The sequence below is a fragment of the Daphnia carinata genome, chromosome 1 (assembly GCF_022539665.2).
Source record: "Daphnia carinata strain CSIRO-1 chromosome 1, CSIRO_AGI_Dcar_HiC_V3, whole genome shotgun sequence".
NCBI classification, from domain to species: Eukaryota; Metazoa; Arthropoda; class Branchiopoda; order Diplostraca; family Daphniidae; genus Daphnia; species Daphnia carinata.
The window spans coordinates 8,933,957-8,958,549 of record NC_081331.1 but is presented as its reverse complement, the minus strand read 5'-3'; the positions used below and the strand labels follow the sequence as shown (position 1 = coordinate 8,958,549).

At 38.4% G+C, this 24,593-nt stretch overlaps 1 protein-coding gene across 1 annotated transcript; it reads right to left on the bottom strand.

Moving 5' to 3' along the window:
• Positions 1–315: 315 nt before the first annotated feature.
• On the bottom strand, positions 316–24,260 carry LOC130693419 (receptor-type tyrosine-protein phosphatase N2-like). The gene is made up of 19 exons (XM_057516554.1): positions 23,868–24,260; positions 20,927–20,980; positions 20,088–20,154; positions 17,406–17,537; positions 13,918–14,779; positions 12,718–12,860; positions 12,271–12,357; positions 12,100–12,179; positions 10,782–10,849; positions 4,896–5,090; positions 4,519–4,643; positions 2,981–3,035; positions 2,807–2,914; positions 2,595–2,711; positions 2,433–2,526; positions 2,262–2,365; positions 1,815–1,981; positions 1,294–1,347; positions 316–1,205 (listed from the first exon to the last, which is right to left on the bottom strand). Exons 1-19 carry the CDS (start codon positions 23,965–23,967, stop codon positions 995–997), a joined length of 2,823 nt encoding a protein of 940 aa, XP_057372537.1. The 5' UTR covers positions 23,968–24,260; the 3' UTR covers positions 316–994.
• Positions 24,261–24,593: the final 333 nt, after the last annotated feature.

Here is a 24,593-nt window from a genome sequence, read left to right as displayed (position 1 = left end):
TACAGTTTTCGACACTAACTGAATCGTGTAAGAAAACTTGTTGTCAAAAGCTGTAAAAGAAATGACTTTCACACTGTAGCAGCATTTTGACATCGCCTGTCCGACTATCACATGCCGAAATTGTACCACTCTCATTGGGTGGACAGAGACAGCAAAGCTGTATTTCTTTGGGCTTCTGACAGTTGCAGTGGAACGATAAATGGCGGTGGCTGCCAAACCCAAAGACATTTATGATTGAGTGAAGAATTAAAAAACTTGGAAATCAAATCCGCCCTTAGGAAGGTTAACGCTTTTGTGTTTTTTCTTTTTTGCCAGTTTGTTTTTTCTAATGATGCCATGTAGCTTGCGGCATTTTCGATTAAGTAATAAAGATTGTCATCTGCCGACAATTACTAGCTAGAACCGTGATTTGCTGCCATACACATTCCATTTTATTCTTGAAAGCCAAAAATGTTGTCTGTTATGTTCCTACTCTGATGGTGGAGGGTTTTCGGTTTTCCTTATTATTCTACGTTTGTACCTGACTCAGCCCTCTGTGATCTGCTTAACACGCCTCAACGCAGTTAGAAAGATCGCAAATGTTTTCAACCCACTAACTAGATTGTAATCAAGAAATTCGGCACGATGGGGTAAAAACCAAAAAATTGAAACAGGAAAAATAAAAATATCTGTAAGTTGTGGATTGATGAAAGGATGATTTCTCAGTAGCCAGTTAATCAGGAGATCGATGAACGGTTCACAACGGAAGGGCTGTGAATCCTTTAAGATTTGATTATTACGATTACGATAACCCTTATGATTTGACAAGGGAATAATAGTTGGATGGTAATAGAAGGAATTTGGCGGACACTCAGAAGGTTCATTAGACTGGTATGAAACATTATAACCCAAGTAGACTAAGAAATTCAATGGGCAGCTGAATTTCGTTTTCAATATACTATGATAGAAGTTTGGCCCATACAATTATAATTTGCGTTAATTGTTTATCCTCAGCCTATTGCGGTAGTGCTCGTAGGATTGCATGTACTTCTTCAGCCACAGCGGTAAGAACAAATTCAAACTGTTGCTTAGTTCGCACGGCGTGTGGACGCTGATCACGCAGATGTTCTAGAGTAGCAGCAATGTCGATCTCACGAGCCCCCTTAGCCATTCGATGAAGTACCATGTCTATCAAACAATAAGTTCCAGTTCTTCCAGCTCCATCGCTAATATGAGAAAAGTGGGAAAAAACATAAAATTAAAAATCTCGTGTGTTAATCGTACGTTTTCTCGGTCGGTTTAAATTTCACGTACCCACAGTGAACGACAATAGGGCATGAACGGCCGCGATAGGATTTGTTGACCTTTCTATAAACAGCGCAGGCAAAGGAAGGTCAAACAAAAAATAAAAATTATACTAGTAGGTCTAAAATATAAATATTGTAATTGGCTGTTCATTCTTTTCACGCGACATTCTAAAAACTATTTTTAAAATATTACATCGAACATTTTAATGTACGGCGTTGTACTTTACACTTCCAACGTGTACTTGGCAGTAATTTATTTCAGAAGTAAATTTTTTGTCCTGTACCCTTTTGATCAGTTTCTGTAGAGCACCCATCACTTTTGTGACTATGCAATTTATTCTCTTATTTCAAATTGCAAAAATCACAAAAATGAGAGGTGAGTAACAGATCGGTTCATGTGTTTCATTGATGAAATTGCTTGTCAGTCAACTTGAGATTTGTTTAAAATAATATATAGACTACGAAATATCCAGTGTAGATAAAATGCAGACAAATAAACGCAAATGGGGAAGAAAATTTTTATATTACCTTCTGAATTCAAGTAAAGCTTTAGTTGATGAAGGAACGCCGTTTTCTGGCCATGATTGAAAGTGAAACTGAGTGACCGTTCTCGTTTCGCCAGTGCGAATGTTTTTCAGATAAAATGAACGAACAAGATAGTCGTCGCACCAAATGTGTTCGCTTACAAGATGGACCTAATTTTTAATAACGAATTGAAGTTTCAGTAACAAAAAATTATAACTTACTGTTATTCAGCTATCGGAAAAATATATTTTAGGCATTTCATTCTTTTTCGTCTTCGAATTATTTTCATTTGTACCCGAATTCGGATACCTGTACTCATACGCGTTTGAAGGACTCGATGATCATGGTAATTATACACGTTACATGCACGATAAGGAATTTGAGATTTTATCGAATGAAAAGGAGATCGAAGCCCGAAAAAGAATGAAAGTCTACATGAACCGCATTAACCTCGTAAATGTGGTAGAGTTGAGACCCCTCCTCAGGCCAATATTTATGACATAGTTCCTGTCCGTTTTCAACGACTTTAGTCAATAAGACCAGGACCACACTTCCTAAAGCATGAATATAAAATCAAATTCACTGGAACAGAAAAGTAAAGCTGTTGAGTAAATCACTAACCTTGTTCCCAGATCATTTGCCAAAAATCCGACGTTGTTTCGGCGAGCGGTGCTTGGGCAGCTATGTACGCTGGATGTCTTGGATCGTGGTCAGTCTGTAACAAAAGATTTTTCGGGTAATCGTAAATTTAAAGTCTTTTACGAAAATGTCATATTCATTTACGATAGACGATGCATTTATGTAGTCCGATCCTGAAGTATTGGCTAAAACGTTTAACACCACACGCGAATGATCGTAAGGTAGAACATCACTGAAGCGGTTTTTCCCATTATTTTCCGGCTATAAACATGCAGTTTTGTTTCAAAACGAGTCAAAATAATTTTATGTTAGCATTAAAAGAGCAATGGTGTTTTTGTCGTTTTTGTTTTCTTTACTTTGGATGCGATGAGGGCGCCGGTAGAAGGTTCAGCCTCGTAGGAGCAAAGAGCTTGCCATTCTTGGTCTAAGCGGAATTTATTTCGAAGATGGTCTTCCATGTAGGACTAAAAAAAATAAGAACACGTTGCAAAACTGATTACACTGTAGTAGACAGTAGAATTTTGACGCACCAAAACCATGTGGCCCGTTGAAATATCCATGTTGGTCAAAACGGGTTCCTCACACCTTTGGTAAAAGTATAATTATTAAGTCTTAAATGTTGTAGTCTACTTATTAAGAGCCGTTTGATAGATTTTTTTCCAAACGAAATTTTAAAGATTAGCATCGTCCTAACACCTCAGAATCATTTACATGTCAAATGTTTCATACATTGAGGACATTTTTGGATCGTTCGTGTCGGTGTTTTGAAAAGATTTTTCTGTTGACGGAGCATGAAATTCTTGTCTATACTCTTCGTCATATCTACTGGGCAAAAATTAAGCATTAAGCGCGCAACGTATTCGTGGAAAAAACAAAATTCTATCAACGAATGTTCAACGTGACCTGGGCTTCCGAAGAGGCATGTAAGAAATACGTTTATATAGCCAACCAGCAAAATGAAATGAAGAATGCGGAAAAATGAGACGCTAAGAAACGTTGCATTGAAGGTAGACTACCTTTCGATTTTACGGCCTACTCATTTTCGTCGAAATGCCGACAACCGCTGCCTCCCTCCTCCGGTGACAAGAATACAGGCAATAACCTGTGGCAGTGTTCAAAGAAGCGAGCGAGAAATGCGATCGCTCTCTCGGAAGCCCTAAACCCTTGTGCTTTGCGTGCACTACTTGGTGCATCATAAATTTCTATTCGATTGCATATTTATAAAAATTCACTGCACTTCCGTTTCCCTAGGATCTTGTACGTGCAGAAGAAGAGCTCGCAAGAATGCATTGAAGGCATGGTGGAAGACGAGATGGGGACATGAAAAAAGCAAAGCGGGTAAGCTGCAGAGCAAGGTAAGCTGCTTTAGTTCGACCACATTAATAAGAATACATCCATAGTTTTTTTTTTCCTCCCTTACACATATTAACCCGAAGCTAATCGTACCACTTGGAATACTGTCGGCTATATCAGATTTAAATAAATATGACCCCTATCTTGGATAAGAGGATTGTCAACGAAAAAAACTGGTAAGATCAATAAATGCAGCTGTGACGCCAAGCACCGCCCCATGACTCCTCTATAAATATCAGAGGGAAAGAGCATGAATAGAGACGAAACGACTTCTTGAATTCTCCAGTTGAGCATAGCAAATTCCGGTGGCAGAATGGAAAAAGTAGTTTGCTTTCATGCAGTCGGAAAGCCATCTATATATTACTAATGTTGAAGTAAAGCTTGCCAGCAAAAAGCATCTGTACTTATCTTGGGTTTTAATAAATAAAGAAGCGCAAATGATTGGAGTCTCTCGGCGACAAGCTAAGCAAACTAACTGATCAACATTTGCATTTGCCCGAAAGAGCTGCGTCAACCTCCTGCACTGTCTCTTTTTTGCCACTGAAGTGGCAAAGGTAGCGACTACTAGTTGTCAAACTAGGAATGCCTTACTAAACCGTCCAACTCCTTCCCATCGACTAAGAACGACCGACGCGAAAGCAACAACGGTAATCCGAAGTGTAAAACTTACAGGTAAAATCAATCAATTTGTTTGAAATGGACGGACAAAATTTACCATGAAGATGTGCTGGATCGAGAGGATTCCGAGTCACGTGACAACAGCCCTCGCGGCGTTTTTGGTGAATCCTTGCTCGGTTCAGGGGTAGCGCATTTGGTTGCCATGCGAGCCCGGCACAGGTCCTAAAGAAGACGCAAAACGAATCAAATCAGAAAAATTAGCCTCTCTTTTTCGACTGTGTGCTTCCTGCAGGGCGTATGTGATGGTAATGAAATAGCGTAGAACAGGTAACCTAGTAACCGCCTCGTTTAGTCATTGTTCGAAAAAAAAAACATGTACATCAGCTTGCCACCCGCATGCCAAGCACTTAGTATCGAGGCTAGTTTCTACTGCTTTCTATCTCCGTCAATAATTAAAATTGTTTACAAATGTACCTGATAATCGTGTGTTGCTTCGCTATCAGCGGAATTTGTGAGATCCTTGATTTTCTGACGGGCGATGTGGCGGTTCCGCACAAGCAAGATGACTACGACAGCGACAACAATGGTGGCCGTCAGGATGCACAAGCCAACGGACAGTAGCATCTGTTGGTTCTCTCGTCCCCAATTAAGGACACTCGACACACTAGTCTAAATTAACATATGGGAGAAAATAGATTTAATACTCGTGGCTCAGAAGGATGATGGGGTTGCAGTTTACGCCAACATGTCACAAGGTAAAACGAGTAGAATGAGGAGACATTACAGGAGACATAGCAAACGCAATTAACCGTAACACAACTCATCAGTTTCAAATCGATCATTACATTGATTATTCGCTCAGCTATACTCCAGGAACCAATCTACATGTTTTGTCAGATCTTGGTGCATTCGCACATTCCGGAAATAAATTTCCATCCATTTGCACTGTTTCTTTTTTTTTAAATTTCAACTTAAGTTAAGCCAACAACTCGGGTTTTGTACCTACTATGTTTTTAAACGGAAAATTAAATCGTATTTTAGCACGCTCTATTTTCACCTAATTCTACTGTATATAGACAAATGAATTGTACTTGAGCGTAAGCAAACAGCTTAATAGTCTCTAGAAACTACAAAGCTTCTTAAATGAATTTAAGCGTACATTTAACCAGACGTTTTAAACAAAAAACTAGTCTTTTTAAATGTCTAACTCTACGTTAGGTTTAGAAGTTACTCAAACCTACCTGAGTCGGTGCATTCTGACTATCTGACGTTGAAAGGTTTACAACTCAGCCCTAAATGCAGCCACTATGAAAGGTAATCGACTAGAGATGGAACTAACATGAACACGCGCAAGCGCACTTTGTAAACAATATCAATTTTCAATAGACGTAATAAAACACGATGCTTTTTAAAGCTGCGATTGCCTCGCAATATTTCTTTCGGGCAAGCCGAGCAACCGGAAACCAAAGGTTCGCATTAGAATTACAATGTAGGAAAGATACGAAACCATCGAAACCAAATGTTCGAAACAAAAATTTGACATTAGTACAACCAAATAGAGGTGGTGTTTTCCCAAGTCTTAATTAACTTCGTTCACATGTTTGTTAATATATATGCATATAGTTTTTTTTTCGATACGGTCACAGTACTGGTTTATACCTTTGCCCTTCCTGATAACCAAAAGGGGATGTTGTATTTGAAAGAAGAGTCATTTAGGTGGCTGTGACCAGCCGTAGATTCTCATGGCTGCCTTCGTTGCTGCAACTAGACAATCATATAAACCCCTATTCGAATGGCCTTATGAATCCTTAACCAATCCTAATAGAAGGTGGCTGCTGAGTCTGTAGCACATGCAGAGAAGCAAGAAAGGCAGCAAAGCTTATTGTGGATGCCGGAGTACGAAATCCGGCGACATTTAGACGTGAGTTTTTCCGGGCACCATAGAGATAGAAGGCAGGGGAGTATACAGCTTCGTGGTTACCATAGTGAATGTACTGCGATAGAGGCCAGGCGCCTATCAACCCCTCGCCTCGGTTCTATTTTTTACCCTCGGTACCGTATAGTGTATGCTGTAAGTATAGGTGACTTCCTTCTCTCCCTTGTGCCATCCACTCCCTCATCCTCACAACTTGTTCCGCATCCCCCCAGCTTAGCTGTTAGCTGTTACTCTCCCCCCTTTTTCTCGCTCCCCTTACCTTTTGTCCTCATCCTCCTACGTGAAATCAGAAGGATTCAAATCGATATTGCCTCGCAGTTCAGACTTTACCCGGAATACCTGCTATAGAGATTTCTATCAGTTAGCTACGAGCGCACGAGAACTCCTTCTTGACACTACACAATTTTGAGTAGCTGGATAACTCACTCTTTCACTTTTCCCGTCTACAATTCACTCATCGTTAGCGAAGCTCTTACGCATGACGTTTCTGTTTTCCCGCTTTTGTTGTTTGTTTATTTGTTTGCTTGCTTCTCCATCCGGGTTCGACATCTACCGATTTACCGTAGGTTGTACTTTCTATGGAAGTCGGCTTGTCTTTTTTTTTAGCCAAACAAACTTATTTTTCAAATGTGGGAGGAAGAAACATCAAGAAGTACTTTCAACGTGCAGTTGAAATGAAGTACCCCAATAACGTTATGAACATTAAGAAAAAATACCGAATGAATTTCAACTTTCAAAAATTCAGCTTATTAGCCTGTTGCTTAACGTAGCAAACGGCAACGGTAGACATTGAAAAAACTTGTGTCTCTCACACGGAATGAAGCCGCGTAAGAGTGCCTGAGACGATGAGAGTTGTTAGAGCAGACGGGTCGATAGGTCGGTCCAACGAGCTTTCAGAAAAACTGACGTTCAACAAAATAAGCTTCCAATCGACAACGGAGGGCCACCCGCGACCGGAATACAAGCTAACCGACTAGCCCGGGAAGAGATAAAAGACATCAACTGACGAGAAGGCAACGATCGGCGGAAAATGAAGTAAGGAACTCCTGTAGGCCGTGTAACATTAGGCGTCTAGGTGGCTCCGAGGTTCGCCAGACTGGCAAGGAAATACGGATATCTCGCCTCCGAAAATGAAATGTAACTCTAGGAATTTTTGCCGCCTTCTTCCCGCTTAGTTTTGGTTGAATTGCGTTTTTCGAAGGCTCTCTGCGGGAACGCCACGCCACAATATAATGCGCTTATTATTATTTTTTGTATAGTCTAAATTATAAAACAGTGTAGTCTAGAGCATCCTTTAAAAAGCAGATTAGACCTATAGCAATATACGTCAGTCATTTTCCATCTCGTCTGCTGTATTACTATCTTGAGTATCTTTAAGTTTATTTTGTGTTTCATCGTGCCTTTTTTCTTGTATCTTTTTTTCTTTGTCGCCACTCTGTTTGCCGCCTGCCTGTCACTTTTCACTATTGCCGCGCCCACACCAACACCGTTTCCCGTCCTATTCCCTCGTTGTTGCAACAATATCTATACTGCCGAAATAAATCTCGTTTTTCTTTTTTTTTTTTCGTCTTCATCAACTCGGCTGATTTCGTTTCTCTGGTTTGCCCATACCTAACTTTTGCTGCGCTTTCACTGCAAACTTGTGTGAGACTTCTTCTCTTGCTCATTCAGCCTGTCTGTACCTCTAACGAGGGGTGCATCTTCTCTTGCCTGCACCGGTATTGTGCTATACTAGTCTGTCTGGTCTAACTCCAGTTCATAAAGTTTCAACTTCTCATTAATAAAAATTATAAATAGAAAGTCTGTAATGCCCCTTCGAATTATGACATCTTAAGACACGGTTTTCTTTAAACATGGGGAATCGTCTGCTCGACTCGTAAGTCCAATTCTCGCACACCAAGTTTCCTTTTCCAATAAATCTCGGCAAATTTATTTAGAGGCGTGACTCTTGAAAATAAACTATATAGTAATCTACCATTCGCTCTTAGAAGACAAATTGCTGGAGGGATTTGTTTCGGTCGCAGAACCGGCAGTGTCTTCCGAGAGCCAAGGTTAAATTGCGTAGAATGGGCTCATATTTTGCTTAGTTTCGTTAAATATCGCCTAATTATTGTCCCGTTTCGTATGATTTGCCAAGAAATAGCCCCATTTGGGGTGAGATGGGAAAAATTATTATTTACTAGCTTCAGGTTATAATTTCGACAAATCTATAGTAAATGAATGGAAATGAATTTTTCAGGATGGAAGCTCGTAGGTGTTAAGGATATGTATCGGGAAAGCAACTTTCCAACGTATATGTAACCAATAAAACAACTTTCCGTTGTTAAACAAATACGCATAAATATGGTTAAGGGCATGCTTTCCGTTAAATGTCTCAAACTCCGCAATCTGTCTGGTAGCCAATTTCGAACCTAACTTTTCCCGAATTTCAAAATATAATTGGAATTTCCTTGCGGGTCGAAATACTGGAATAGCTAGTCCCATTACGTATCCAGTTAGCAGACGTTGTCGAGAAAGAAACCCTTTGAATATTTTATCTTATTCTTTTTTTTTTCCGTCTGGAACGTGATCTACGAATAGGATGTTAAAGAATAATCACCACCTGCTCACAACTCTTTGAAAGAGTCAAATGACCACAAAAATCATTCGGTTTCCTAAAAAATCAATAGGTTTCATCGTTCAGTTGCCGCTTGAATCATTCGTATTTTTGCTTACTGTTCTTCTATCAGCTTTCGTTTTACTTGTGCACCGTATTTGACAGTACACCGGTTACTCCTTTGACGCTATCTCTATACTGCGAGTGGGGTGTAAAAGTACCTAAAATTGTGTCCTTATACGAATTGATTAGACGATTTCTACTGTCAACTATAATCAAAATCCCTCTTAAAATGGTTTTAAATCATTCCCGTTCTACATCCCAAAGATCATAGTTTAAATCTTTGAGGTTCTTCGTTGCGTTGCAACCAAATTTTACGTACCTGACGGGTATTTGCTCAGGCAGATAACTAACTGATATTCCAGCAAGTATTTTTTACGTAGTATACTTTTTGGAGGATTATGCATAATTGTGAACATTTCCAACATTTTACCATAAAATTTTACGTAACCCCATAAAAATTTTAATTCCATAAAAGTATTAAGCAGTTCGTTGTTTGATTTACCCGCACGTCTCATTTGTTCTTGCCAGGCCTATCTCTTCATTTTACTTCCACGTTCGCAAAACAAAGGGAATTCTCTAACAATAGCCCATTCAATTAGGTCGGAGTCCTCTAAACACTTATGAGTTATTTGATTCTTTAAAATATAATAATACGCTTTTTTGTATGGTAGGCGGAGAGATGATCGACAAACATAATATTGTAAGAGATTGGGATTATGCTTGTGCGACTAGTGGAATACGCGAAAAAAAGAAACTCAGATATACAAATATTTTGTTTGTATCGGGGCGTTAGGAGCTGATTTAAATGGTCACTTGATTTTTGCAACAGTTACCGATTTTCCATAATAAAATTGGAGGATTTCTTTTCGTTGGTACATTCTTGTTTGTTAAGGTCAAAACAGAGTTAATCACACTCAAAAAAATTTTTCTCGAAGAACGGGTTTGGTGTTTTTCGTAATTTTAAAATAAAACTTTCGAAATCCCAGATCTGTTACAAGAGCTGTGATTCAGCTTCATGGCATTATTGCCATGTTTGTTAATTATACCACTAATTCTTTTTATCAGGACAGCCAAAAGCTGCTACTACTCCCTTTCTCCATCTTTCTTTCCCTTACAAAGACCCTCGTGCGACAGAATCATGCCAATCGATTGCTACTGTCAAGTATTGTTAAAGACCATCATAGGCTATTTGAGTCAATATTGATTTTAATGAATGAATTACTTTCTGTTAACGTAGATGATTACGGAACAGGAATCGGTGTGAGGCAAATGTTTGCAACGTCACTTGAACACGGTGACTCGTAAGATCGAAATTTTCGTCGGATTTTGGAATAATTCATTTTTTTGGCAAAAAAATGTTGTACGTGTTCAGCAAAGGTGATGAAATATGAGCCAAATTGTGGGCCTTAACTTAGCATTTGACTCCTTACACATTTCAGGCTGAAATTGTAAACGCTTTTCGCATATCGTGTGCAATTATTTTCGTATGCTATACTTATAACGACTTACACAAAGATTTTCCACGTTGCGGAAATAGGTTCGTACCAAGTAAGTTTTCCTTTCTCTTACGAGCTATAAACCAAAGAAGCTCAGGCTCGAGTTTTCCATTTTTTGCAAGGAATTTCTTTTGAAAACTCAAACTTCAAAACTTAGGAGTTTCGCCTTTCGAATCGAATTGCACGGATGCGAATACTAATTGATTTAGGGAACCAAAAGTAATAGCAATTCACAGATGAGACTGATTAATAGAAGTAAAAATACATACTTGATCCCCGACGCCAGTCGTTTCCACTTCAAGCCCAGTTATTTCCTGTATCTTGTGACGCATTTGATCTAGGGACAGACAAAGTCAGAAACAAGACTTTATAGTAATAGAAACATAAATAGAGATGAGGGAAACATTTTAATGATAAAGCATTTTTCCTGTATATTCATCAGATAAACAATTTAAAAAGATCACAAATCTTGAAGAGAGCCTAAAATTATATTTTCTTAATTTCTGGTTTGAAGTCTATGGCAATTTTTTAACGCTAGATGATATCATTAATTTTCCACTCTTATAGTGCCAAAAAACAAAGTATGTTTCAGTGAACGGCCTAATGCTTTTCCAATTCGAAATTAATCACGTGTACCACTATAAGACGTTTTTTTTGTTCAAACGTGGTTTTACACCATTAATTGGTTGCACTGTAGCACGTCTGTGTAACAAATGCCTGTGATAGAAACCTCGCCCAATAGACTGTATAAAGGACATTACGAAGTCAACTAAAATGTTGCTTCTCAAATATTTAAGTTACGAAAACCTAATATTTTTATTTTTTTTGTGTGGTATTCTCAAATTAAAAAGGAACATCAACTGGTGTTACAGTCGTAGGTGTAACAGTCTTCCACTCCATATTTTCCACTGTTCATTTGCTACCTACGCCCTATTCCTATGTATAGGGCTTCTCGAAGCATAACTTTGGACAATCCTTCTCCACCCTCTATAGCGAATGGCGTTTAGTACGACAGTAGACAAGGCGCGGCATCGGAGCATTCAAGAACAGCCACCATACTAGTATGCCTCATTTTTGCTGAACGAAAGTCTTGATGAAACAAATATAGGTATACGATTGCGGTCGATGAACTTTGTTCCAGTGCAATTTCTTGTGTTTCTTGTCCACTTTTGGAACCTACCGCATGGCAAGAGGACGAAACATTGCGTGAAGAAGTGCTTTTCACGTCCCACCACTGCTTACGTACACAGCTGTGTGTACTTGACTTTTTAAAACAGTTTTGTCTACCCAAGGCGTCATTAGCGATAATAACTCCCTACAATACAACGCTCAATTCTCGACTACTCAAATCTCTCTTGACTAAGCAGGTGTATCTAGCCGAATTTTGGGAGGAAACGACATTGCAAAAGAAAAAAAAAAACGAATGAAACCTACACCCACGGCTGCATGGGACCTTTACGTTACCTGATGATCTCTACCTTGGTTATTTTTACAACTAATTTCAATACTTAGATGTTTTAAGAATGGAGGAAAAAAGCCAGATAAAAGAGGAAATCAAAATTGTACGTTACAAGATTAGATATTTACCTGCTTTCGAAGCCACCAACCAGGAATTCAGATTATTTCCTTTTTCCGATACTTGGAATGTTACCTTATTCGTCTGCACACTGTAGCATATAAAACATATAAATGTGACATAGCTCATTACGGTTAATAAAACCAGTATTGGTATCAATTCCAAGAAAGACATTTACGTACCTAACGTTGGTTAAGGTAGTATGTGGAACTTTTAAAAGATCACATAGAACATTCACCAATCCCGCACCTTGTCTCCAACTCTTGAATCTAAAAATACACGAGTTTTTAATAGTATGTAAGCTACAATATTTTGAACTTTTTGGATGAGGTAAATGAAAAATTTTGCCTTTTTAAAATTGTATCTTGAAATACTAAAAAATACTGAAACGTAAACGTGTAGATTTAGAAACCAAAAAATCAACAAAGAAACTTTATTCTTTTTTTATCACGAATTCTGCCATGATTTCTTTTTGAAATGGTTATGAGGAATATTTTGGTTTTATCAATCCCTCAACGATACATTGTTAACCCTTTTAGTTCTTCAATTTCACGTCAGTTATTACTTTCAATTTAATTGGAAAAAAATTATTTAAGAATGAGCTTTACAAAGTATCTTTGAAAACTTACTGTCCTTTGATGGTTATAAAAACATGGTTTGCATCCAAAATATCTCGGTCCCATGAATCGGATGGTATTAAATCCATTTCCTTGTTAGATTCGTTTTCCGTTTTTGTTGCTTTAGCTTCCATTTTTCCAGTTGCTCTGTTCGTCTATAGGACGTAAATTTCAAGAGAGAATGTTATATTTCATAGTAATATTTCCTAATTAGGTCAAAAGTTACACTGGATTGCATTTGTTCACTGCGCCCCCTCTCCCTGTTGTTATCCAAGCCAAAAGGTACTTTAGAGAAACGAACCCTATCTTCAAACTCAAATGCTAAACTGAAATGTGCACTAGTGTTTCTTTCTACACGAACAAACCAATGGTCTATAATAAACTATTTGAGAACTAAGTTTCCTCTAAAACAATTATAAACCGTAAGGATTTTCTTCCAACAATATTTCTTTTTTCCCTCGAATTACTAAAGAATATGTTTTTCATTACAACGCACTGTCATTTTTTTTTCGATTGTTGAGGGATGTATTTTGAAGCAGCCGACCTCTCCAAACGAAGTTTCTTTTGTGATGTGGTTATTAAGAGGCTATAATTTCACCGGCAACCATATTACTGAAAGAATTTCCTTACATCCTTAAGAATTGTGTTGTTACGAAAAGCTCCTCTATGAATGTTTTTTTTTTCAACCGGACATCTTGCTTGAAAGGTGCCGGAAGGCTCCACGTCCCAAAAGGAGGTTGCGCCAACCATTTTCCAAGCGGGATGTGTATACAGAATAGGGTACTACGTCTGATTTTACCCTCGAATGCAAAAAAAGAAAACGGCCAAGTTGCATGACGTGATCGCTATTGGCAATGCATGTCAAATGTTCGATTTCAAAATCGGTGAAAACATAGTGCTTGCGACTTGCCGACCTTTCATACACCGTTCATAAAATATACCTAGGATCTATACGCTTTACTATTCGGAGAAAATCCGGAAAGAACCCTAAAAATGTCAAAAATCGATGATCTTCCTGCAGCTGATCTCGATGTCGGTCGTTACAATATCACACATCCTGTACATACCGTCAATGCCAGCCTACCGCTTTTACCCATGGCTAATTCTGTCACACAACGTAATCTTCCTACACTTTGTGTCGTTACCTTCGACGGAAAGAAAATATATATAGTGCATAGCATTAGACATACGCACATGCTGCAAAACGAATACCTTGAAGGTGTTAGTTCCTTTAAAGCGTTGTGGTTCAATTCCATCCATCGAAACGGAATGGCCGTCATTTGTCTCGCTGTTCAGTATTTCTATCAGACGTTGAACGGGAATAGACTTATCGGTTTCAGTCATGCGCCGAGTTATCTTGTAGTTGTTTTTTCGGAAATCACGATTGACCGTTGAATCTCTGAATTCTTCTTCGTCAACGTCAGGAGATTCGTTTGAACGTATCCAGATGTTTGCTGCACGGTTGTCATCATCTTCTTCGCTCTCAAAAGCGTAATTGTTGACGTTAAACCATGGGCCGGGCTTTTTAACGTCCAACCGTTCTTGCCTAGCAAATTTTGGACTGGCATGAGCATTTTCAGTAGAGGGTAGATTGAAAAAGTCTTCTTCGCTATCCAAGGGCATGGCCGATTCTGGTCGTTCATGGTAAGTTCTAGGGTCAGCTGCCGATGACAGGACTTGCTGCAAGCTCAGGATTTGGTAGTCTCTATCGTTGTCCAACGGAAAAAGGTCTTTTTCCGACTGGGCAGAAGATTGGTCATTGTCTTTTATGGTTGAACTTCTAGCCGTGGGGACTTTCATCTGCGATGAATCAGGCCATTCCTCCAACATCGTATCGTCCGGCATGGCGTTATAGCTACCGCTTGTTTCATAGTGGTCGTCTTCCATAGCGTTTATAACGTCAAGTAGTTCATCCCGGTTCAAGTAAATGCTGGTTGTTTGAAGGGGATATTGATTGGTGCGATATTTTCCTGCACGCAGACGGCGTCCTTTGTCTTCCACGGAGGGCATACTAGTTTCCTTGTTTCTTCCGTTGTCGGGCAACTTCGAGCAAATGTCTGGAGCACCGGAGTTCCTAAGAAATAAACGGAGAGTCAAATCAGTTATATGGTAGACTAATGTCAACTGTTGTTCTCAGCGTACACGCCTCCTCCCACATCGTTTATAAATGCCAGACACATCGTATTGTGATTGATTCTTATGAAAACGAAAAATACAGCTTCAATAAATTCATTTTGAAAAAACTTGAGAATCTTAAGTAAGTTCCAGCAAAGCTAGATGTTTCTTGTGGATTGATGTAAAATGTTTATGTTATACGTAAATTTTGCAAAATTTCGTAAAGTAGTCTCGACGAGTTTTGCGCAAAATAAAGTATGGACGCCGATGACTGAAACTTATTCAAACGAAAAAAAATATTATAGGATGTTATTTTAAAAAATATATAATACCAAACATATATAGAGGAGGATGGGCGTAAATGGAACGTTAGGCATTTGAAATAAAAATTCTACCACTAAGTTTTTTTTTTTTTGCTGTCCATTCCTAGTTTTTGCCCAGACAACTTGTCGTTTTCACCCCTAAAACGATGGAAGAAATTGTCAAAAACGGTCTTCTGTCATTTCTGGTTCACTTATTTATAAATTGATTACATTATTTTTTTTCTAGTTCCTTTTTATACCCTATAAACAATAAAGCTCCGTGAAGACCCATGCTAGGGGCAAACGGAATACCTTGTTTCAATTGCAACTTTCCGCATGCGCATCCCCTTTCCTGCAATCTGGTGCTTGAACAGATCCCTAACCTGACAGCTGTTCAAGCTGTAAGGGATAAAAAACTGTGCCGAACCAACACTGTGCCGAACCACCCCCCACCCCCCCCCACAAAAATAAATTATTATTTTTGTGTAGCCTAGATAACTAGCTAGAAAACAATAGATTTTATAGCTTAGTTTGACGATTTTCTTACTCGGGCGGGGAGGGGGGGGCGGGACAAAAATCATTTTTGCGTTCCAACCACCACGTCTCTACTCTACTAGTATTTTTGTGCATTTCTTAGCAACTAAGGGCCAATCTAGAGGCACGCAAAGGAAGACGTATCAACCACTAGAAAATTTTCAGTTGTCGATTGTCGCTTAGCTAGGTAGCTAAACTCAGCCTGACGATCAAAACGCTGTCGTAGCTTGTCGATCAGACTTGTCATGACGATTAATTTACCAATGCTTGAGACGCAACCATTGACCCATCCATAGCAGTAACTCATCGATTCACGTGTCCTTGCACATTTCTTAGTACAATCCATTGCTTTAGCCGCTATTACAAAAAATTTAAGCTCGGCGTGCCACGCAAAAGAGCACGTGAAGTGCCAAGTATGATCCCTCAAAATTTTTACAAAATACCCACATTTAAAAATAATGAACCTCCTTATTAATTGGAGGGAGACAGTGTAGCTTGAAAATAGACTGAGCCTTCTTAAGATTTAGTCGAAAGGTTTTCAAATGCTCCTTTTTTAACGCTTTCAAATTAGTCGCACAAACAACATAAAGTTAAAGATTTCCATTAGGCAATTTTTTTTAGGCAAACTGTTTTTGTTCTTTTATTGGGTAGATATTAACATGATTCATCAGTACGGCGAGTAGTACCCCAGCATTCTTGATTTTTGCACTTTCACCCAAGCTCCGGGAGAGTGAGGCTAAGGCCTGTGGGCAAGTAACTCATTTTTGAATTTCTTTGGTAAAAAAATTGCACATTTTGCATATGTATGTATTATCGCCAAGCGCATAATGCCCGAAAGTTTTTTCTGCACATCCCCACCAATACAAAAAATTAACACATTTTTCGAACATCCCCATGTAAAATTTTCCTGTATTAAACTTCAGGTATTTTGTTATTTAATGAAAGGTAGAATATTCAAAACTATGCTTATTTTACGGAAGTTAGTTTGCTATCGCTTGTTAATATATGTTTTATCATTACGATCATTTTAAACGATATAATGTCGATGTGTGACAAAACCTCTGGTGAGGTAAAATGGCCCCTAGTAGAGATAGATGGCGTTAACTAGGTCATGTAACTGGTGTGTTACTCCCGTTGGGGACATATATGAGCGTACGTGTGTAGAACTACACGCCGATTGAAAGGAAAGAGAATCTAAAGCTACATTTCCTGTCTATTCGGACGGTGTAAAATCGAGAGGTTGGCAACTCCATGGCAAAGTGTAAGGGGTTTTTAATTCTTGATTACTTCAAAGATTTTGGCTGGGATTCACAATAGATTTTAGCATAAGATTCGCAATGTGGTTAAGATTCACAAAGGGTGCGCTTAGTTTCAAAATGATTCTCGACAAAGTATACGAGGTTCACACCAGTTGCCGTCAGCACGTGTAAAACTCAAAAGAATCTTGTACGCTTGCCCAAGAGTCACATTTTTAAAGAATCGCAAAATCACGCTTTGCAGGGACAATTATGTTTTTTTTTAAGAAAACATGATTCTTAACGTAACAAGTCCAAAAATCGCAAAAGAATCGCTTTCTGATTCGAGAATCTCGTACACTTTGCCAAAGAGTTTTACACCTCCCCGCATCTATCCTTCATCGCTTCTGCTCATATAGTAATTTGTAAAACTTATTATCTGCACCACAAAAATGAGTGAAGTGCACTAAGCATTTGCCTATCAGCTACACAGATAACGACGAAAACCACTTACTTGTTCGCTAAAGAACGTATTAGACGCTGTAGGACGCACTGCGACACACTGTCTGTCCATTGGTAACCTTTCCGCTTTAGCTGTGTTAGAGCCACTTCCAAGGCTGCTAGTTCATTTTCCCCAATCATGCTCCTGAAAATAAGAAAATCGTTGATTTTATTTGCATTGTATAAAAGCAAAAATTCTTTTTCCTTCGGGTGACAGATGTTCGTGCAAATAGGCCTATACGAAAGTTTTAATTTACGGGGGTTTTTGGCAATTTACAAGAGGCTAGCTTTGGTTGCTAGCGCTGGTAATCCGAAAAGCTAAAAGCCAGGCTTACAAACCCAATCGCAACCTAAGTCTTCAATGATTTAATCTTGGGATTCCAAACTGACCTAAACCAGTATAAGGCACATCTTGCCTTTAGATCATCTAAACGAGCTGTTTGCTAATAAGGTTGAAGCCGAACTGATATAGGTTACACCTGTAGCCAATAAATAAAATTCGAGAATTTGTGCCTAAGAATTTTTAGTTTTACGTACAATAATAGCTTATTATTTTTAAATCAACTTCCACAGATGCAATCGTGCTTGTAAGTTTTTTCATTGGATACTGGGAACATGATCTGTCCGCGAACCAAGGCCCAAGTTATGCCTGATGGGCATTTTTCGGGAGAAGGTGAGGCATACACAAATTTAGGAGACTCTTTAGATGCCCCATGGCATAGATCAATACTCTGCGACTACGTCAGGCAAAAGCCGTACGGCTGGGGTGTCATGGAGAAGTTTAATACGATAAAGGAAAAAAAAAAGCAACTGCTTCATTTTAAAGGTGCAAATCTAGACAACACTTAGGCTAACATACTCTCTTATGCGAAGTGCGTCTATAGCCGATCAGCGAATCCAGAACAAATTTCATATTTTACCGGAAGTTTCCGTTCTAAACGTTTACTCATATTTTAAAAAAGCGTATTTCTTATTCAATGAAATTTCACAAGACAGAAAATTAAAATTTTAAACCGAAAGGCTTATGACATCGTAGGTGGTGCAACTGAAAATGTTTGAGATTTTGCATTGTAAATATCAAACAAATGTAACTATCGAACAAATGAAGATTCGTCTTTTCGAATCATTCAACTAGCAAACAAACCTATCCACAGCCATTAGAATTTTATTTCATGAATCTTGACTGGATGAGGATTTTATGATTTCATTACTGTGGGGACCTCATGCTAAAAGTTACGAAGCTTATATGGTTGGTATATGGTAATATGAGTTCGACAAATCGGTATTGTTGTGTTTCAATAAATACCGAATGTTATTTAGCCTCATCTTCAAAAATATTTATCAGAATTTTTTCTGTAGGGAATGTTTTCTTTTATTGAGTATGAGTCCGCGCCGCTATCGGTCTGAAAAGTAAAGATTCAGTTTCAGACCTCATTTTTTTTCATTGTGCTGTTCATGTTGGTGAGCCAAAACGTTGCCGTCATTGTTTATATCATCAATCGCTCGTCGGATTCCTCCTCACGCCAGTAGTGTCACGATCTATTTTTTTATGCTTGATGTAATTATTTATAATTCAACTCGAAATGTCGGGGCATGTCTAAAATTCCAAAGATACTGGGGGTAACAGTGGAATACCAAAAAAAAAAACATAGATACCAAAAAAAATACCAATCAAAACATAGATTGTTTAGTTAACTTACGAACTAAAAAACTTACAAAAATATTATGAGGTAATAAATGGCGTTATCCGCATTACATAAACATGAATCAACATTTAAGAAAATAAAAATAACCAATAGGTGAAATACGCATAACGGCAACGCCCTGATTTGCTCTATTGTTTTGCATAGGGAAAAAGTCGGAAATCGCGTATGGATCAATCCCGCGCGTCACGTCATGTTAAATAAACTGAAGTCTACTGCGCTCGTCGGCTGAGACAAGGTTGGAAACAAACTACTTCTCAGTAGTAGGTCCCTTTTTAAGCTTAGCGCCACCCAAGCTGCCATTTTTTCAAGATGGTGGTGGAAATAACCGGTTTATTGCGTAAAATCGACCCAACTTGAGAAAATGCTTTGCTCCGATCGCCCACTATCCATTTTTTATTTGTTCGGGGCGTTCAGGTTTTTTTTTTTCGTTACAGGGGTTTAACAAATCGTTTCGGAACAAGAGCGATACATCAACTCCAATAGTAATCAAGACTTTTGATAAAATTTACATATTGATGTAAAGGGACAGTAGCTGTATGAAAAATCATTGAGCTAATCTTATTTCAAAAAGACCACCCAGATATAAATAACACGCTCGTCCAGTCTTAAGTCCTTGCCGATACCGCGCACGTTTTCATTTAGCTCTCGGCTGCCCGATTTACGGCACAAAATTATCATTTGAAGGCAATCGTTGCAGTAGGGAACAATTAGTATTTTATACTTAGAGTTGCCTATGCTACTGCTTTTGAAATTACAGTAACATAAAGCATTTGAAAAAGTGACATTCAGCAAATAAAACTCTGGCTTTCCTGAATTAGCAACCAACAACTAACGAGCAAATTCGAGTACCAAAAATGCGCGTTCATTAATTACAATCCCGATTCCGGAACCCACAGTTCAAATGTGATACTTTCTTCATCAATAACGGGAATGGCTCTAGTTGTCATATACTTATTGCTATCATCGGAATTGCAATTGCTTTTACTTACCGGTGCAATGCTGGAGACAGCTCAAATGCTTCGGTTTGTATTGACAGACATTGGCCGAATATTTCATCTGTTAAACAAAGAGAAATAGACGTAATTATTGAACATTAAATTTGATCTTGGTAGAAAGTTTTCGTGCAGACGGTATTTGTATAGTCCTCACCTTATAATGGATCACCATAACCTACATGATAATGAAACCACCCACTGATTCTTTGCCTAAATGTTTCTTTTCTGTTGTCATAAATTGAACATAATTGTTAATCTGCTGACTACCTTGTTGCGTTTTCTGAAATGATTTCCATTGACTGCGCTGTAGTCTTATGGGACACCGAGTCAGTGGTAAAAAAATAGGTAACTTGCCGGTATGTTGGATTCTCACAAAGGAAAGTAAAACTGCCTTCTATTAACTGCGGTAAGGAAAAATGCAATTGCGCAATGTACGTAGGGATTCCAGACAGCTTCACTTCTGGATCTCATCTTTACGGTACAGCGGAATTACGAAAAGACGTAATGCTGTTCATTGTGTGAGACATTTTTTAGATGTTTTATTACTATCTTTTTTTCTTTTTTTTTTCTTTTTTGCAAACACCGGTTTGCGTTAGTGCCGCCTGCGAGTATCAAAGGTTGTTTTCGTTTAGCCCAACTTCGTAACTTTAAAAATCGCGCGTTAACTCTGTTACCAATTTCCGCAATTACCTCATAAACAGAAAGAGAAAACAACAGTGTTTTTTCTAAAAATATAACTTCTCCTGGTAACCCTTCGCGTCTAGCTTTAGCATTTTCTTACTAAAAACTTGCTTGATTGCGTTAACCGTAATTATTTAAAAAAACATACTTACCATTGTAGCACCATTCTGTCTCCGCTTTACAAATTTCATTCTGGAAGAGGCACCCTTTAGTAAAAAAAAAAAAATAAGAATCATTAAGAAACAAAATCAATAAATATGAAATAAAGCGTTTAGTTTTATGATAATTGGTTCCAGTTAACAACGTAAAAAATAGTACACAAGGAAGTTACCAATGTTGCCTGTAACTCGTCTTCGCATAAGTTTCAATTACCGTTGTTTACTTAATACATCCCGTAAAAATCTAATAACTTGAAAGTTTTGCCTCCAAATAAAAATTTTTTTTAATGAGAATTGAAACAAAATAAGTAATATAAAAAATTTATCACTTAAACATCCCACACGCCTCATGTGAATACATATTTCTCCGTAATTACTGGATGTCAAGAAAAACATTTGCCTGAAACGTCCAACATACTGTATAGGCCCTATCATGGTAACGTACATCCACCTCTGTGTTCTGTGTTTTAAATCCATGGTTTTGGTCTTAATGATCAAGACATTTTCTTGATGCCCCTTATTGCGTCACAATTGTCTTTTCCAAGAACCACTTGAAGAAGCTATGCGTTTAAAATTTGTTTCACTAAGGGAAAGATTGCTTTAGGCTAACTGGCCAAATTTTTGAGGTTTTAAAAACGTGTTAATGTTCTTTGGAAATTCACTGATACGATTTTTGTTTTGTGCATAGGTAAATGCAATTAAATCAAATCAACATAACGAAATGTTTTTACATCACTTAGCTCAAGTTGGCATGCCTGAATCAAACTAATTTCGAAATAGAATTCCCTAGTAAGGAGCTAAAAGCATAATCACTGGTATAGGATGGTATTAGTTTTCCCATTTTGGATCAATATCCTGCGTTATGACTTTTACTTGTACTAAAAGATCTTTCCAGAAAAGACGGAGCTTGCCACGTTGCCCAACCGTTAAATACGTATAATATGACCGAATAAAAACGTCGGAAGATAGGCATAAAATTTCCTTTGTATAGAGCAAAGTTTGAACAAAGCTGATTTGACATTTGATTTCTTCGTGCATTATAGCAGACGATTAATCACGTTTCGCGTTCCATAGGCTGCCGCAAGGGACTCAGTCATCTATCGGTACAAAGGAAAGGCGAACGTATTTGAACCAGAATAGTAGTCAAAGATCGATGTTACTGTCCTAATCGATTTCTCATTCAGATTTTCAAGGCAAAATGTGTCCCTATACGAGAATCAAGGAGACTATTTCTTATACGAGAAATTCCTCCGTTATGTTTAGGACTTAGCTATGCAAAACGGTTTGCACGATGAGAAACCACAGACACGTAGCAGCGATCGGAAAGAGCACAACAAAAATGTTTTGATTTTGGAGAAATGGGGGAAGAAAGAAACAATACAATCTCAGCGCTTACAAACCATTTCATCGTTTAATAACTGGTTGCTTTATCAACCATGGAAGCCACACTGCGGGGATTAAATACTTGCATAATCATTTGAGGACCTAAGTACCACAAAGAAACCATTAAGAAACGTTATGGTACATATTACCGTGATTTCAAAATCAATAACGATGTCGGTTATTAGACAGTCGTAGGTGAAAATACTTTTCACTATTGCTTTTCAAACTTTTTTTTTTTTTATGTGTTTTATCTATTGCCTCTAGCCCTTTCATCAGCATGCGCATAGCATTTTCTTCCTTTTTTGGCTTTTTTTCTTTTTGTTTCTAGACACGACCGTGTAGTAAGCAGTGTACAACGGCGAGTTAACATAAATCATGAAATGTATATTCTATACGTAGACGACCTTTACTCTTTACCAAGAAAACTCCCACGTATAACCTAACTTGGCTACTGAACCATGGCCGATTTTTCAAAACATCCGTACTACGTGGCCAAGGCAGCAACGACTCAAATCAAACCGATGGCGTTCGTACAGTACTCTCTGTCTTAATACTTTGAAATATATTTGGCGCTTCTCTTGGCTTTTATATAAAAAAGTGGGTAAACGCTGGGTTCTTACGGCGTCACATAAGAATACCAACCTTATCGCTCAGGCGAAAACGGTATTTAGGGATAGTGAATTTCCTGCCAATAGAGAAACTCCTACATAGGAAACTTGTATTTCATTGATAGGGCGAACGGCGGGCTGAGTACGGACAATTTGATGCATTAGACTCCGCAATCTACCGGAGGAAAATGGCACTAGGTAAGAGCCTACGTGTCCTAAATTAAAAATGCATACACCCAACTGTAATGTGTTGTGGAGAACCTAGTATCGGAAAAGTTCCATTAATTACAATTTGTGGCTACTTGGGTATTGCAAATAAACCTTCGTCATTAAGTTGCCCTGACGGCAATATTTTACAACAGGTGGATGTTTTCTCGCATATCCTTTAAAACGAATTACTAATGGATTCAATATGGCCATGCATGTTGTTTAAACGGATGTTACAAATCAATACTGCTACACTGCCACCCCCAAGTTCTACTGCCTGTACCCGAATAAAATTAAACCACAATAGCAAATCAAAAAACTTCCTGCCAGGCAAACGAGCTTGGGGAAACTATGGTATTGAGCAACCATGTTTTGTGGTATATGGGAGCTCGAACAAAAACGGGAAAAGAAACAAAAAATAAAACGAAACACAAAATAAAGCCGACCCCTCCCCTTCAAAAAAAAAACTACGAAGAACTGAAAAGGCCCTCGCATTTTAGTTCATGACCGTACTGAAAGTACACAATGAAAAATGTCTGGATTGATGTACTTAGCGGCTATGTCGGCGTAATATGTTAAATGTTGAGAAAACTAATGAACTTACAAAACATATGATTTTATTAATGTGTATAAGGGGCATAATTGAATGGTCATGGCAAATGACACAAGGTAGTTGACGAAATCGTGCTCGCCATTCGTGTCAGATAACGTCGAAACAGAATGCATTTTTCACTCACCAACCGAGCCTTCGTTCCTGGCGAATCCGACTTCCGAGAAAGCAAGCAATAAGGCAAAAGCGAACTGCAGCCTATAAGAGAACTTCAAGAAACATTGCATTTTGGAAATGGGCAGTTTCGTCAAAACCAACTCTCAGGCATGGCCACCGTATCAAAGCGATGTTTGGAAGGTAAAAAACGATTCTGCGGGACAATCGAAACTTCTTCGTTTCGTGTACGAATTGCTAACCATGCACACGGCTGTATATTCTGCGACTTTCAGTGCGATAAGTTATCCACTTGAAGAAAGGTCTTTGCGTTTCATGAAACGTTCACGTCAGACTTCTTTTACACTAGAGAGAAAGCCGGGACTTCACCAACGCTTCTTTCTTGCTGCGCAATCTGCCACCTACGCTCCAGCCTTCATCATGCAACCACCCGTTGTTATGTACCGTACGCATGCGTATTGTTTGCTAGACTCGTCAACCAGTCGTCGAACTGTTAACTTTGTATGCACTACACACACACAAAGTAAAACAAAAACTGGAGCTAAAACTAAATAAATTCATTGTTTCACGATAAAAGGTTTATTCATTATCTGCGCGCTTTGCCTAGTTCGATAGGTTCAAATTATTTCAACCATATTAATATTAGTATATAACTAACATTAAATGGACATGTATCATGAGAAATCTCTGTAGCTAATGCCGGTGAACTCTTACTTTGTTTCTTGTCCACTTATTCAAT

Coding starts and splice junctions, on each gene's coding strand:
- LOC130693419 (XM_057516554.1), bottom strand. CDS start 23,967: ATGCAATGTTTCTTGAAGTTCTCTTATAGGCTGCAGTTCGCTTTTGCC. Junction 4,644..4,895: donor AAGCAACACACGATTATCAG/GTACATTTGTAA, acceptor CGTCTTCTTTAG/GACCTGTGCCGGGCTCGCAT. Junction 1,206..1,293: donor CCTATTGTCGTTCACTGTGG/GTACGTGAAATT, acceptor TTCTCATATTAG/CGATGGAGCTGGAAGAACTG.